At 38.8% G+C, this 17437-nt stretch overlaps 2 protein-coding genes across 2 annotated transcripts in view; one reads left to right on the top strand and one right to left on the bottom strand.

Annotated features, from left to right (window-relative positions):
* The window catches only part of LOC134754138 (FERM, ARHGEF and pleckstrin domain-containing protein 1), a 201076-nt gene extending 197722 nt beyond the window's left edge, over positions 1-3354 (top strand). Inside the window, exon 29 of the mRNA XM_063690221.1 lies at positions 2774-3354. Within this exon, the coding sequence (XP_063546291.1) occupies positions 2774-2831 (58 nt within the window). The 3' untranslated portion in view covers positions 2832-3354. The remainder of the gene's footprint in view (positions 1-2773) is intronic.
* Positions 3355-14200: 10846 nt separating this feature from the next.
* Positions 14201-17437, bottom strand: part of LOC134754470 (adenylyl cyclase 78C-like) — a 79076-nt gene continuing 75839 nt past the window's right edge. The window contains exons 22-24 of the mRNA XM_063690803.1: positions 16139-16358; positions 15033-15138; positions 14201-14556 (exon numbers count right to left, since the gene is read on the bottom strand). Of these exons, the coding sequence (XP_063546873.1) occupies positions 14229-14556; positions 15033-15138; positions 16139-16358 (654 nt within the window). The 3' untranslated portion in view covers positions 14201-14228. The remainder of the gene's footprint in view (positions 14557-15032; positions 15139-16138; positions 16359-17437) is intronic.

The following is a 17437-nucleotide window of genomic DNA, read 5'->3' as shown; positions in this document are numbered from 1 at the left end:
TTGCTTTTCATCTTGCCTGCGTTGGTTTCATTGAATGAGTAAGAGCACAACTCAACACAACACAAGGTTGGTTGTGATATAAAGAAACGCTGTTAGTTAATATCTTAACATAAATCTGATCAAAAATATGTTTAAACGGAATTTATATTAAAAAAACAACTTAGAAATAATTTCAAAATTTCCCGTCAAACCAAACGTCATTTGGTTTTTTTATTCGTCAAAATACGTCAGTCTGTCAGCGTACGGTGTTTGCACTACATATTAAAAAAACGACTTTTACGTTTCACATTTAATTTGTTTCCTAGTTCATTTGCAACGTAAGGTTAGTAACACTATCAAAACATGTTTTATTAAAATATATTCTTCTAGATTTAATTAAATACGATTAAGTTACCTGCTCAAATATTTGTTTTGGTATATTTTGTTTTCTACTATCTACACAAGAATGATATCTAGCCACACTCAGCCCTCCTTATGCTAAAAGGCGGTATCTCAAAAACGAATGAACTGGAAATGGAACGTTATGATTCAAATTTAAGGTATGCATGCAATCTTCAATTAAGATACCGCTTTTTAGCTCAGCAGGGCACCACGGCTGAGGAATATATGTCCAGCATAACCCAAAGATGGCATTATTATCAGCATTACATTACTCCTCTTCAGAGATACTATACCATGAGTTACTCAGGCATATCATTTCCGGTTGTTCTCATCTTGCTAACGGCGAGTACTTGCACAGACATAATCTCGTTGCCAGGATTATTCACCAGCAGCTTGCTCTTCTATACGGCCTTGTGGACCGCGAAGTATCGTACTACAAGTATTTACCTGTGCCAGTTCTCGACAATGGTCGTGCCACGCTCTATTGGGATCGATCTATCATCACTGACAGGACTATTGTAGCCAATAAGCCTGACATTGTGATAATAGGTCGATCGCAGCGCCGGGCCGTGCTCATCGACATCACCATCCCCCATGATGAGAATCTCGTGAAACCGAGAAGGACAAGTCCAGTAAGTACCTAGACTTGGCTCACGAGATAACCGCTATGTGGGATGTTGATTCGACGATCATTGTCCCGATAGTCGTTTCAGCGAACGGTCTCATAGCGAAGAGTCTCGACCAACACCTTGAGAGACTCTCGCTAGGTGGTTGGATCAAGGGTCAGATGCAAAAGGCGGTGATCTTGGACACGGCGCGGATAGTCCGCCGGTTCCTCTCTGCGGCCCTGACCACCGGCAGCTTGGGCCCTGCCCCGCTGCTGGCGGCACCCTAGGTTAGGTTTTTTATAATATGTTTATATGTATTTTGTATTGTTTTGTAAGTGTTTTTATATTTTACTTTTATATGCATATTATAAAAAACCTAACGTAAGAAAATGAATAAATCAAGAGAATAATAATAAAAAGGGGGCAGCTTGTGGCGAGCTGACGGTGAGTCTAGTGAAATAGGTATTGAAGTAGAACTGTGTCACTTTGTAGAATTGAAAAATTAAAAAAAAAATTGTTAATATTATTTTCAAAATTGCTTTCTTGGGGTTCGATATCAAGATATTACGTATTATTTGTGGTATATTGTACAAAAAAAATCAGTAAGGTATATCGTAGCTGGAGGATACAACTTTGATATTTTGTGTCAATAACTAAACAAATTATACCAACTGATGAAAAGGCGCAGTTAAAGGGTTAAAGAGGTATTAACCGTTGGATATATGGATATTACGTATCATTTTATGATTAATATGTACCGTATCTGCAGTATAGTTCCATAAGTCTCGTGAAATAGGTATTAAAGTAGAAGTAAGAAGAAAAATTAAAACAAAATTGTTAATGATATTATTTTCAAATTTGCTTTCTTGGGGTTAGTTAGACATGAGGATATGACGTATCATTTGTGGTATATTGTACATAAAAAAAATCACCCATATCGTGTCTGGAGGAGCCCAAACTTGGATTGTTTCGAAAATTCTTTCTGTTTTAATTTAAAAAAAATGCCCGAAATGTAATGATGTGGTATATTTTTAGAATCGCCTCAAAAAGCCATTTCGTATGATACCACACTCGATAGGTTTTGGAAAAAAAAATTTTTTTTTCCATGCAAAAAAAATGTTTTACCACCCCCCAGCGAAATTTTTTTAGGAACTGTGGGTCAAAAATTTTGTTTTGACCTCTAGTATGCGTGTGCCAAACGGCTAACCTGTACATCGATTTGCGGTATTCCTTTGAAATTGGGGTCGAGCGGCTTCCGCTATAAGTAACAATAAAAATATGTTTTAATAACCTGGTATTAACGCTGAAACTAGGCGAATTCCAATTTTTAGGACATTTTCGTATTTAAATATGTTCAGGAATATACTGTCAGAATATCTCGAGGTTCTCGTGGGCACGTTGTAGAATTTATTTATATACCGTAAGGTCGGGGTACTTTAGCCCTCCAAGGTTACTTTGCACACCCATGAAAACATATTTCATTGAATTGATACATTCTTAAAAACGACATTGTGATTAATTTGTTTTGTGTAAGCGTTTACTGTCGTTTTTAAGAATTTGTTAATTCAATAAATGGGTTTTTATGGGTGGACAAAAAGTAACCTCGTAAGGGCTAAAGTACTCCGACCCGACCTTACGGTAGAGATATTTGAACGTGCATTTTAATGTGACAAACTTTATACCTACTGGCTCCACTCCACTAATAGTATTGTAGATAGTAATAATGTTAGAATAAGCCAATAACTGTAAAGGTAGGTATGTAATAATGTGTGACTTGTTTACAGTTGGAACGATGTTCTGAACACAGCGATGGTGCAGTCATACATAAAGAAGCATTACTGATCCGTCTAACATATTCGTAGAAGTATCAAAGGACGAAGCAACACGGTGCCATACAAGAATGACACGACTTATCTACTAAAATTCACATTTTGAACGCTTTATGTCATAAACACAAACATTACTCAAACTCAAACGCCAAGCTCCCGGGTGGAAGGGACCTAATGTAAACCTTACTTGAAAGTGTGAAGGTTAGTTTGACAGCGTCCGCCATAACACCTATAGTAGTCCTTGGCGCGGTGCGGTGGGCACGACTAGTGACGACACCTATAGTGATCCTTGGCGCCAGGGCCTGATTTAGGGGAGGGCAACCAGGGCTACAGCCCCGGGGCCTCCACAAAAGAGGGGGGGCCCCCACAATAGAGACAATTGGAAAATAATTTGGGGCCAGGGGGCCTCCACTCCTTTGTTGCCCCGAGGCCTTCAGACCTCTAAATCCGGCCCAGCTTGGCGCGGCGCTGTGCGGTGGGCACGACTAGTGACGACACCTTTAGGGGTTCTTGGCGTTGAAAGAGTTAAAGGGTTAATGTAGATGTCGAAGTTCGATGTCACACATTAAATGAACTTCCTGTATTATATATATATATACTCGTACCAACAAAATAGGTGCTAGAAAATGTGCTTTTCTAATTACTCTAATTAGCAACTGATAGCAAGAAAATATAGGGCGGTAGGTATCGTATTTACGTATTTTTAGCTATTTATTCGAGTATCTGAATTATTCATATATTATTTATTTACTTACAAGCATTATTAGGAGTTTAAATTAGGTTTTTAGTTGAACCTACCAAAATGTAGGTATGTTTTTAAAAACTTGTTGAAGTCACAAAGAGCCGTGTTTGACCCGGACCCCGGACATCACAAAGATATAATTGCATATGTCATAACTGTCCTATATATCTATGAATAAACCATATATGTAATTGGAATTCTATTTCACAATGTTTGATCTTGTTTCTGTATTTGACAACTTATGTGGCCAAATTTAGGCGCGTTCAACTTATATTTGTATAACCTCTAAATACCGATTGTGTTACAACGGTTACAAAGGTTGTATTGTTTTAAAGCAAGTTTTTAACTATCGAAAAGTACTCGAATTGTTCACGTCAGCGGTATCAGAACTGATAACATGCATATTTAAATTAAATAATTGGTGCTAGGATTAATAAAACTAGGTAGTTTGAATTTTCCTGCGAATAAATCCGGAAGCCGTATAATTGCAAGCCGCGTGGGTTCATTGCTCGAAGCGTGCGTGGCGCTGCACGGTGCACGCTGTGGTGTGGCAGTGGCAGCGCATCACATATTTATAAGCATTCCAATAAGTCGGCCTTTCTGGATTTAGTCGCTATTGAATAGCCTCTCAGGGTTGTTCTTGCCATTCCCAAAATATACGTAGGCTGTGTTTGTTACATTAACATTAAAACATTAGGGTGGCTAGTATGTGCTTGTGTCATTTGCTTATTTTCTTCACAATAAATCCGCGGTACGTAACGTCACAAGTATTAATTACTCTATAAAATAAGTGAAATAAATGATCATTAGTAGAGCTAGAACTTTTTCTAGCAAAAACGAGAGATTGATCAAATGTAATATCGACATAACTGTTATCGATACGTGGGTCAAAATTATTTTCGTTGTCTTGTTTCTGACCACTCCGTCACGCTTGTATTTCTGTCTTCTATCAAATAGGTACATAAAAAACTCGAGTGCTATCGCATGTCTTTCTAACTGTAGATTATAGGTATTTTTAATGAGAAATTAAATCAAAATTTCATCTCATACAAAAAGCTCCACTCCGTCACACGTCACATTTTTTGGGGACAAACAAGAACTAAAATAATTTTGACCCGCGTACCTTGTTTCTATAGAGAATAATTAACATTGTCTAAGAAAATATCTACCGCGAAATAGTAGTAGCCTATGTTTTTTAATATTTATTTGTCATTTTATCATCTCATGACTTTAGGGTACCTTCTATGTAAGTATATACAATAGTTTATGTTTATAGTCCACGTACCAACTATAAACAGGTGTCAGGCATTTGGATTATATTCTTGTAACATGTCGGTGAGTTATAATTATAGCTCACTATAATTTACTTTTATATATTTATCTTTGACTTGCTTTATCGATAACAGTTATGCCGAAACTTAATTTAGCTAGAATAAGTTTTAGGTCTAATCATTAATATATATATACCTGAGTAGGCCATATGAGGACTTTCACAAGTTATGAAAGTAAGAGTTATTTTACCAGTTATTAATAAAGAGACCATTTTACGGAACGCTGAAATTACTTTTCTTGTATTCTAATATTGTTCCTTTATTATTAAATGACTGTATACCTAATATTTAATCTGTCGCAAATGAACAGCGAGAAATCTTGTAAAATATAGGTACTTTATTTTTATCAAGCTGTAAATATAAAGTATAAGTTAGTAATAAACGATTTAAAATCATACTAATTTTCATTTCTATATTTTAAATAGTAAGTGAAATATTGGAAACGAGGTCTTACGGCAGCCGCAGGCTGGAGCGAATTAAAGACTCGAGTTTGCAATATTCTTACCCCCGGAGTTATACATACAATGTTTTTCATCACACTTTATAACAAAGTGACCACGAAACAAACTAGTCAATAATCCAAGGGCCTAAACGCCGCGTTTTTTAACGCACCGTCGACGCGCGTTTGTATCGATACCAGTAGGCCGAGCACATGATTGGCGCGACAGTATCTCGCCGCGAGATAGACTACCCGTCTTTTACTAACTGTATGAATTAAAGAGGGACGGGTAGTCTTATGTCGCGGCGAGATACTCTCGCGCCAATCATGTGCTAGCCCGGCTGGCCTATGGAACTATCCGCGCGAGCTCAGATTTATACCTACGACTCGCTTCCCGCTGGCGGGACTCAAGCTAGCCAGTTGGTTGCCACACGCGCTCAAGCACGCACGTCACCGCGCGCTATGCCAAAGAAATGTCTTCGTCACGAACAAATAACACAGCTTGTAGTGTGGATGGATTCAGAAACAACAAAACTAAAAAAAATATAGTTTTTTCCTCTCGACGGATGAGGAGAAGTAAGTAGACATTTTCAATAAAGGTACTTACACCTACTGTTATTATTTTTACGATAGTTTCAAGCTACGTAGGTACTATTAAATTGTTTTTTCACTTCTCATGCTCGTAAAGTTCTCCTTTGTGCTAGATGTAGGCTGCACAAAATACTACTTTTATGCTCTAGTGCACAAAGTAATATTTTTTTTAAAGACAGATAATCAAATCACTGCCATAGATAATATTGTTATTCCACTTAATTTGGCCCGTTTTTTTAATAATCCGTGTTTTATATATTACTTAATCATTAAAATCTTACAATACAGCATAGTTATTATAGAAATAAACTACAAAATGTAGTTATAATAGGGGCTATTTGACTAATTTTTGAAAATGGTTTTAATTGATTGTTTATGACCTAATAATTACACTACATTGATATTTCCTTGAAATTTCCTGTATTAAATATAAAAAAACAATGTTAAAGTTTATTTATTTTGAACGCGCCTTAAACGCTGTTTTTGCAAAGGGGCTAATCACGTGACACGTGTGACGTCACACGCGAGGAAACTCAGTCAATGACCTTAGTAAATCTTATGGTTTATGTGCATTGAATTGATTATTTCACTGTAAAATGGTATATAAATGGTGTATAGTGCCGCAATGTTCAAGTACGACTATAAAAAATCCAAATAAATTGTTTGTTTCCGTTCCAACGAATCCCAAAAAAAAGAAAAATGTGGTTAAAACTAACGCGAAGAGACCCAAAAAGCATTTTTTAATACAGTTGCTCAAAAAGTGGTACTTTTTGTGGCTGCGTAGCGTGCGAGAAGCTCAATTTCTCGAACTAGTGCTTTTTACTTTTTAGTTCCAAACTATACTTTCGAAACGCAGTTAAAATTGAATTTAGCGCGGAGCAGGTACCAGGGCCTCATGAGTTATGAGGAGGTGTCGTTGACCAACCCGCGCCGGGCCCGCGGCGGCCGCGGCCGGGGCGCGCACGAGTATGAAAGTATCGCGGGCTGCGGCAGCTCGCGTATCTTAGCTGTATAGGTACTTTTGGTTTTGGTTTGGTTTGGTGGTATGATTCTACTAATATATTAATTTATTATTTTTTCGCAATTGTATTAAAAAACGTCGTTTACAACACGTGTGAAATGTCTTTTTACCACTCGTACCGAGTCTTGCCACTCGCTTTCAGCTCGTGGCAAGATACCTCGTTACTAGTGGTAAAAAGACATTCTTTTCACACTAGTTGTAAAATGTACTATTAGCGCATACAAATGTTTTTATGTGTGAAGACCACTTCGATGTAAGTAATAATTTAACTGTAAATAAATATGGTAGTTAAAGCAGCGGATTTTGTTGTATTTAACGAAACAAGATCTAGGTATTTAATGTATTACTACATAACCTCATAACATAGCTCTTTCAGCATTAGTAGGTAGTTATATAGTAGCATACTTTTTCTTTCAAACTAAAGTGCAGTATGGAGATACTATTCTCGTCATCGTATTCTATATATATATCGTCGTCGTATTCGTATCATCGAAATCGAAATGTTTTTACATTTCTAAGTTCCGCAGCATAGTAATCCGGATTATCTTTAAAGAAAAGTGTAACCATTAAGGCGTCTGTCTGGTAGGTTGCGCTATCAGCTTTCACATATTTCGGCTCCATTTTGAGATTCTTATGAATATTGTGCTACTAGATATACGGAGAAATCGGAATATATCAGAAAACTGTGGAACAATAACTAAAATTAACTAAATACAAATAAAACAGTTAAAACACTCAAGGCAATCAAGAATGTTTACCCGCGTGTGACGTCATCCGAGCGTTGACCAATCACAGAGCGTTCACGTCCCTGATGAAATTTCAAAAAATATTAAATTTTCTTTCGTTTATTTTCCAAAAACTAAACATAATTTATATTCAAATATAGTGAAATATACTTTATTAGTTTATTATCTTTCAGGATGAAAGCAATTCGTTATATATTTTTAATGTTGTCAAATACCCTATTTGGCAGTATCATGAAGTTATACCCTAAACAGGAGCGAGCTGTCACTTTTTTTGCCATACTAAATTGAACCTTATCACCGAGCCAGAAAGGTGTTCGTACCAGACTAGAGAAAACGGTCCACATGAGATAGCAAAAGTGGGTCGCGGTGTCCCACTCGCACATGTTGCCAATGTTAAAAAAATACCATTTTGGTAGTATTTATATCAATAACTACTAAAATTAAATACCTTTTTATATTATTTAAGTGCTATATTCAGAGTGCGGTTCTGATATCTTTTACGCAATTTGTAAATAGTTATAATGTCAATATTATTAACTGACTTAACCAAGCATGTGCACAACAAAAAATACATTAATTTTAATATGGTAGACATTGTAGTAACTTTGAATATTAATTGGTATCCCCAACTTGATAAAGAAATTTTCAAAATACATGAATGGCGGCGCTCAAGATTTATTTGCGAAATAAAGTATAAAATGGGTAAAAGATGTTGTGTGAAAGGTTGCAGAAGTGAAAGTTTTGTTGATTGTGGTATATCTTTTCACAGGTAAGCCTCAACTATTAAAGTTTACGATAAAAATACAAGAAAACATTGTCAAACTCATTAGGCTGACTATGATGTCGGCACGATGTGAATCGGCCTTACAGAGTTCTTATTACCTACGTACTTACTTAATGTAAAAATAAGTTTACCTAAATGAGTATATCTTTATTTCGGCATGTTTAATTATTTGGTTGATAGATAGATAAATAGATAGATAAATGATTTATTTGTGCACGTAATGAGAGCTATATAATTGCCAAAATTTAAATCCAATATCCTTAAATATTACAGACACATTTATACATAATATTCTATATAGGTTGAACACACATTTCCGTCAGTACACAAAGGCGGCAAATAAAAAAAAAAGCTGCAATTAACTACGATGACGCTTAAAGAATAGCTGAAGTGTGCAAAAGAGAAGCCATTACGTATATGAACGTACCATGAGTGCGAAAAGGCAGACTACAAATGAAAAAAAACGTGACCATTTTTAGGGTTCCTTACCCAAAGGGTAAAAACGGGACCCTATCACTAAGACTCCGCTGTCCGTCTGTCAGTCTGTCTGTCATCAGTAACAGCTTTTATAACGACTAAATTAAGTAAGGTTTTGTGAAGCGTTTTACAGAGGAGAAAAAAACTATATCCATTCTCTCTGACTTCCTATGCATGAATGAAAAAAGATCTTGGCCAAACTATACATTCCAACTTATCCTAATATCCCACATACATATGACTTATGGTCACCCTAATTAGAAAGAGATGCAACCGCCCACTTTGACTTCTCATGTGGACACACTTTTTGGCCCGTGTCCTCCATCCGGTGGGCAGTATGAATAAAGACTTAAAGCTCCCTCCACACGAATTGCGGCGCGAAGCCACGAACGCGAGTGTAGACAGTTCGCTAATCAGCAAAATCGACACCACACTCGCGTTCGCGGCTTTGCGCCGCGATTCGCGCACGAGTGTGCAGTGAGCTTAAGGTAAATATCACGTGTTAAAAATAAAAATAAAGAATATTGGCGGGAAGCTCTTGTTGCGGCTTTGCAATTTGTTTACGATTGTTATTTCTAATAATGTCGTCGAGTGAGGAGGAAATTACAGTTTCGCCTAATACTTTAATGGAAAGGAAAGCGAAAAATGTTATTGAGCAGTTATTGCCGCAGAAACCCAAACAAAAATATCTTACTGTATACGAAAATTTCATGAGTTGGAGAGCCGAAAAAATAGTCGATACTTTCTCGGAAGGTGTTTTCTTAACATATTTCGACGAATTGTCCAAGAAATTGAAGCCGCCTACATTTGGAGTGTGTACTCTATGCTTAAGGCGCTTCGCGCAGTTTTTGGCCTAAAACTGTTACTTTTTAGAGCTTATAGCTTCTAAATGAGTCAACCAAAAATTATGAAAAAATATATATATGCATCTTCACTCTATGGACAACAATCGCAACATTTGACTTTTTTCCTGAAATTTGTAGTTTCACCGAAAAAAAAATAACACGACAGGCCGTTTTGCGGCTAACTTTGCTTATAACTTCTAAACGGCTTAATCGATTAAAATTATTTTTAAACTAACAAACATGTTTTAACAGGTTCTACAAATGCAACATAGCTTTTCTTAATCAAAAAATATTTTCTTAAGAAATCGAACGTTTTTCCACATTTCATGCGTATGCAGCCTGAACATGGCGTGGCCGGCACCGGCAGTCGTGTGCCAGCTTTGAGACGAGGAGGCTGTGTCGCTCGTCGCTCCGTGCATTCCTTGCACTATGTTCGCTTATGCACAAGCAAAGTGCTATAATATCGGAGTTATTGTGGCCAAAGAATAAATAACTGCAGAGCGCTGATTTGGTTGCGACGCGCATTAGCGAGCGCAACACGGTATTTTGCGGTCTATTACAATGAATGTAATGATAATATCCGTATATATTATACTATAATATACGTATGTTTGAGAAAACTTCATTTGAAATAAATAAATAAATGTTTTCTAACCGACATATTATAATGTCATTCAAGTTTTACGTTTTGAATAATGTTCCATTCCATCTCGAAACAATAAATAATTGATTTAACATAAGCTACCTATTACCTATTACGTTGTATGTATGAATAGTACCTGTTAAAAAACATTGTTTTTGTAGTTTAAATATAATTTTAATCGATTAAGAACTAGCAAAACGGCCTATCGTATTTTTATTTACGGAAAAACTTACTATTAAGTTTATTGTAGGTTTAGTTAAGTAGTAATTAGTGTTAAATAGTTTAATTGTAGTTATGTCTGTAAATTTTTCATGGGTGATCCTTGCCTGTTAATAAACGTTTAATTTTTTTATTATTATTTGTATCTCCTTCTGCATTTCAGTAATTATTTCATTGTGTCAACTTGGTGTATTATGTCTTCTAAATGGGTAAACAAAAAATTATGAAAAATATATATATATGAATCTTCATTTATTGTTCAACAATTATAAAATTAAACTTATTTCCTGATATTTATAGTTTTACCGTAATAAAAATAATAAAACAGGCCAATTTGCGGCTAACTTTGGTTATTTTTACTAAACGGCTAAATCAATTAAAATTATTTTTAAACTAACAATAATGTTTTAATAGCTGACGGTCTTTCCACCGCGATACAACCGGCCGACGATTTGTTTTATTAACAATATCATCTAAACTACCATCTGACAAAGTATGAAATGGGATGCGAGGACTGAAAAGATTTTTTTACATGTTCATGTGACGAGCTGATGGTCAGCCGAGATACAACCGGCTGACCATTTTTTTAATTCACAATAGCATCTAAACTATCATCTGACTCAGTATCAAGCGGGAGGCGATAACAATTTTTTTTGCGTGTTTCGGTGGCTGCCATTTCTCAAACCATCAACGGAGCGGCAGCTGACGTCTACAGGGGTTCATCATACATAGCCGTTAACCACTAAAAAAATAAATGACTGCAAAGCGCTGATTTGGTTGTGGCGCGCTTGTAATAAAAACCGGCCAAGTGCGAGTCGGAGTCGCGTTCCAAGGGTTCCGTACATTACTCAAATTAAACAATTTATTTTTTATGTGAAACGTGCGTGAAATGTCTTTAATAAACCCGTAGGGGTTGGATCAAAAACTAAATAATTAAGTCCGACTCACGCTTGACTGCTCATTTCTAATAAGTTTTCCTGTGATAGGTAAAGATCTATTTTGTGTATTTTTTTCAAAATTTTATACCCAGTAGTTTCGGAGATAAAGGGGGGGAATGCTAATTTTTTGCCTATTTTCGTGAATAACTTCTAAACAATTTAAAAATGCTTGTTGCTAGGCCTATTTGAATAAAGAATATATTGAATTGAATTGAGTTGAATTGAATGTTTATCCTAAAATTATAAAAAATATACATTTGAGATTCTCACAATGAGCTCTTTCATTTGATGTGTAACACGATATAGTTTAAATTTTTTTTTTATTAATTTTCTCTTTTACCCCCCAAAAGTGGCCCCCGTGTTTAAAATTAATTTGTTTACGTTACATGTCCGTCTTTGGGTCACAAACTTACATATATACACCAAATTTCAACTTAATTGGTTCAGTCGTTTCCGAGAAAATAGGCTGTGACAGACGGACAGACAGACAGACAGACGCACGAGTGATCCTATTAATTTCCGTTTATTCAACATCTCATACTTTGCCTATCGAAATTCAAAAAGTAATTTTTATTTGTTTGCCATTGTTTTATTTTACTCACAATTGAAGTGACAAGCAGTGTGTATAACTCAGGCACAAACGCCTATTTTTATCCTCGGCTATATTGTTCCTCGCTGCCGCTCGGACCAATAAATTGCCTCGTATAAGCATAACTCGCTTTGTGCCCTTGTTGTACAATCTACTATTAAAGATGTAGGTAATGTTTTTTACGACACATTTATAGCTAGATATCTACCTAAGACACCTAAGTGTTTGAAAGAAGCGTCGGCAACCCTAGCCTTGTGCTGGCGCGCGCGGTGCGGGGAGCGGCGCGTTGAAGGTCACTCCATTGTATTTTTGTGTAGGTATCAAAACGGTAGGTATTAGCGTTTTCTTCAAGAGATAAATATCTGTTCGTAAGAACTATTGTATAATCTGTGTCGATACACACGCGATTCGCACGCTAATCAGACGCAGCTTGTAGCCCTTTGCACATCTACATCGATGCAGACGCGCCTGCTACGCTCATTTGTAGCGATACAGACGCGATGCTAACGCGCCTGCAACGCGTGTTTGTAGCGATACAATGCAGACGCGATGCTAACGCGCCGTCGACGCGCGTTGGTATTGACACACACGCGATTCGCACGCAAGTTAGAGGGGCTACCGCAAACCACGTTCGACGTGTTGCCTCCCTATCAGACCTACGTACGAATTTACAAGTGCAACAGAGAGGAGGCCACACGTCGAACGTGGTTCGCGGTAGGGCCTCAAAACCAGCGTGTAGACCTTTGCACACCTACAGCGATACAAACGCACCTGCAACGCGCGTTTGACGCGATGCTAACGCGCCTGCAAGCCATATGGGCCCTCCACACTCATGCGCGATTCACGGCGCGAAGCCGCGAACGTAAGTGTGGCGTCGATTTCGCAGATTGTTCACGCCTTCGCGCCGTTCCCCGTTTTTTGTCGGTTTATTAGCCCGCGTAAATGTAAACTTTGTCAACAAAAATTTTACTTTTATTATACTTTTATTGACGATGATTATAATTAACCTGATGATGATTATAATGTGTACAAATAAAAAATCATTTTTCATGAGCTGTTTTTTTGCATGTTGCCCTTTCCTCGCTAATCTCACTATAGTAAGGTGAAAAGTTTTGTATTACACACGGGTGCAAATGTAAGTATCTCGTGTGTTGAAACACTCGCGGGTAAAATACAACTTTGCACCATTGTATAACAAATAACTATTTTAGTTTATGGCCCATTCTGGGCCACCAGCAGTCTGCTTGTAGATAATAAAGTTATCAAAATGGCAACGTCACTTAACTTCGCCTCAAATCTGATCAGTCTTTTATGTAATAATCACCTTAACATTAAATTAATATAAACATAATAGTCTAAAATCCATACCTTAAAATAAAACTATCAAACAAAATAAAATACTACTTGATTCTTAGGTACTAGAAAATTCGGTCCTTAAGGTAGGAACTAGAAAAATAGCACACACGGAATCAAGAATCGAATGTAGGTATGTATGTATCGTAAGCAAGCAAAAGATACGTAATATTTCACTGAACATTTTGGGCTGTACGAATTTATTTAATTTTGGACTGGAATTAAAAGTTAAGCCATGTAGTGCTGGCTCTCTAATGTCTCTATCTCTTACTAATATCTACACATATACGTATAATATGTATATTGTCTTTACCTAATTACATTTTTTTTTAATAATTTTACTTACATAATAAAATAAGTATGTACCTACTTAAGTAACTAGGATACAATATTTCTCCTTTCTAACAAAGTGATTTAAATCCCCGCCGCGATCAAACTTATCTTATAACCCCCTTCTGTTTGCGTCGGGGGTTAAAAAGAGTGATGTTAAGATGTGAAGTTTGACCGTTATGTATGTCTGTGGCACCGTAGCTCTTAACGGGTCAACTGATTGGAATGCGGTTCTTTTTGTTAGAAAGCAGATTTTCTAGCGGTGGTTCTTAGACATGTTTTGTCCATCCATCCATTTGAAAATCTGTTCATCCATTTCATTGCGTTGGGGGTATTTTAATTTGAATTTTTAATTTGTTTATTTACATTCTGGTTGTGTCAGAGCGAAGTCTGAAAGTTCCATTTTTATATAGTTTGGGGGTCCCATCAGCGGGGTCAGCGCTTGCTTCATCCAGCTCTTGTATTTGAGGAGATCTGTCCCGCTGCGGTCGGGCGCGGTCGCGGTATGAGAAGCTCGCTGCCTTGAGGCGGGCTCCGATGCCGGGCTTGGGCGGCGGGCCCGGGAAGGGCGCCGAGTGGGGCGCCACTGGGGTGTGCGGCGCCGACACGCTGCTTACTACCGGGGGAGCTATGTCGGGCCGCCTCACTACCATGCTCTTCGACGGCGGTCGTGAACTTTCGTGAGCCATACTGAAAACAGAATTTTGTTATACATTACTAGCGATTTTTATCCGCGTAGAAGTCGTTAACCTTTTCGACACGGAAACGCGAAAGCCATCACTCGGACGCCACGTCACCGGAGTATCATAACTGAAATTGAACTTTATGCATATGCAAGTAGGTCTATGTTGCTCTGTGGCCAGTGACGGATTAATCCGTCGTCGGCGTTGGACCTACGGTGCGGATATCGGTGTCATTGGCGTCCAAAAGGTTAAAAGCGATCAACTCTATTTTCAGCGTCCTTAACGCTTTAATGCACACTGCACTGTACTTGGTACGAGTAAGTAGGATGCAGCCTACACAACGTCACGTACAGAGCATAGAGAAAATTCAATTGTATGTCAATCAGTCCGCCGATTGTATCTGGCGTGTACGTCTGGCGTGACTGATGGCCCTAGTGGAAGTATCTGGCACTGGCACTGGCAGTGTAGTGATAGTACCGTGACGCGGACGGCAGCCGGCGGCCGGGGCGCGAGTGGCGCGGGCGGTGCGTGCCGGTGGGCGCTGTGCTGCACCGCGTCGGCTTGTCGTGCATGCTGCCGCTGCGGATCGCTGCAACACACAAATATCAGACTATGCCAACATACAAATCGGTTTATCACAAATAAGTATGTTTGGATATTAGATTTAACTTTTGAATCTTGGTACAAATTAGGCGGCGAAATGCATAGTTTACGCTCAGACAAAAATCTAAAATATTGGAGGCTCGATTTACCTACGCTACAACGATATTGCCTATAAATTTCATGTTTTCCGAGGTGCAGATTTTTTTATTATTTAACTTGCCCTGTTAGTTATTTATTTTGTTTGTGTGTGTCAAATCTTGAAAGCTAAATTTGACCCACTTCCCTATTTCCGATTGAGCTGAAATTTGGCATTATGATGACATGGAGCTGATCTGATGATGGAGACAGGAGGTGGCCATGGGAACTGTATTATAAAATAACGCCAACTAATTGTGTTTGGGGTTGTTAGAAATTAGAGTTATCTCGATGAGTTTCATTAGTAAAGGAAAGAAAAGTACAGTCAGCGATAACAGCTTGTTCTTTACAGGTTTTTTCTTAATAATAGGAGGGGAAGGAGGGAGGTTAATAAGGGTAAGGAGGATTTAGATTATAACAATAGGCTAAGATAAGACAACGATACAATTTAAAATGGAGCAAATACAGTTCTTATAAAAAAAATGATCCGATGTGACCAACTCGGCCCTACCTACTAAAAGGCGGTATCGTCATTTATCGGTCCCCACACCACTACTATAATCGGTTTTTTATCGGTCCCCACATCACTACTATAACCGGAATGGCTCACTACATCACTAGGAGCGTCCTCCATCTTGTAGGTCGGTTTTTGGGCGTTGTACCACGCTACGTACTAACCAAGACTAAATTCTCATATTTTGTGATTCCCTAATAAATATTTGTTTAAATGGTGCTCTGGTGTTTTTACTCTTACACTACTTAACATCTGATGCGCCGGATCTCCACTAAATTGACCTTAGCTTCAACAACATGCTACATAACAAAATATAATGCGCATGTGCGTAACTTACGCATAGCAGTAGCGTCGAGAGGGTGCGTGTAGATGCGCTTGCGGGCCTGCAGCATGGTGTAGACGAGAGCCACGAGCGAGCGCGGCCGTGCCGGTACGGCCTCGGCGCCCGCGTCGGCCGCGCCGCGCTGCCGCACCACCCACCACGTCTCCATGCGGCCCTTGCCCTTCACCTCCACCTCGCCGCGCGCTTCTAGCTCGTATCCGCACCGTCGCAGCAACTGCATTACATTACCTTACCTTACTAGTCTTACTACATGTCAACCATCGATGTATGAGAATAGATACAACCTATTTACGAGTATGTATTTGGTCTACAATTGTATTCGTTCTGTGCAATAAAAACATTTTTTATCTTTTTTTTTTAATCTTATCTATTCGTAAATCGCAATAAATTTCAATTTATTTATTTCCTTTAAGTACAATTTTAAAACTATTATTCTTAACAAATTTTGCCTTAAACTTAATGTTAATAAATAAATAAATAATAAGTAAACCTATAGTTTGTTCCGTATTCTGTATGTAGTTCAAGAAACTCAAGAAAGTACACATAAACTTGTTGTTATTGTTACTCTTGGCTCACTATCTCTCGGTCGTTCATCATCGTGTTGACAGTCCAGAGGTGTTAGAGAGGTTGGGATTGGTAGTTCCTAAGAGGATAGCCCAGGATGTGGACGGGGCGGTAGCGCCGCGCCGCTGGCCATGCCTGTTGCAGCGGCCTTCCATACCATACCATACCGTACCGTACCGTACCGTACCGTACCGTACCGTACCGTACCGTACCGTACCGTACCGTACCGTACCGTACCGTACCGTACCGTACCGTACCGTACCGTACCGTACCGTACCGTACCGTACCGTACCGTACCGTACCGTACCGTACCGTACCGTACCGTACCGTACCGTACCGTACCGTACCGTACCGTACCGTACCGTACCGTACCGTACCGTACCGTACCGTACCGTACCGTACCGTACCGTACCGTACCGTACCGTACCGTACCGTACCGTACCGTACCGTACCGTACCGTACCGTACCGTACCGTACCGTACCGTACCGTACCGTACCGTACCGTACCGTACCGTACCGTACCGTACCGTACCGTACCGTACCGTACCGTACCGTACCGTACCGTACCGTACCGTACCGTACCGTACCGTACCGTACCGTACCGTACCGTACCGTACCGTACCGTACCGTACCGTACCGTACCGTACCGTACCGTACCGTACCGTACCGTACCGTACCGTACCGTACCGTACCGTACCGTACCGTACCGTACCGTACCGTACCGTACCG

This window comes from Cydia strobilella, chromosome Z (genome assembly GCF_947568885.1).
Source record: "Cydia strobilella chromosome Z, ilCydStro3.1, whole genome shotgun sequence".
Lineage (NCBI taxonomy): Eukaryota > Metazoa > Arthropoda > Insecta > Lepidoptera > Tortricidae > Cydia > Cydia strobilella.
Note: the sequence above shows the minus strand (reverse complement) of the source record. Positions and strands in the feature narration are given on the sequence as shown.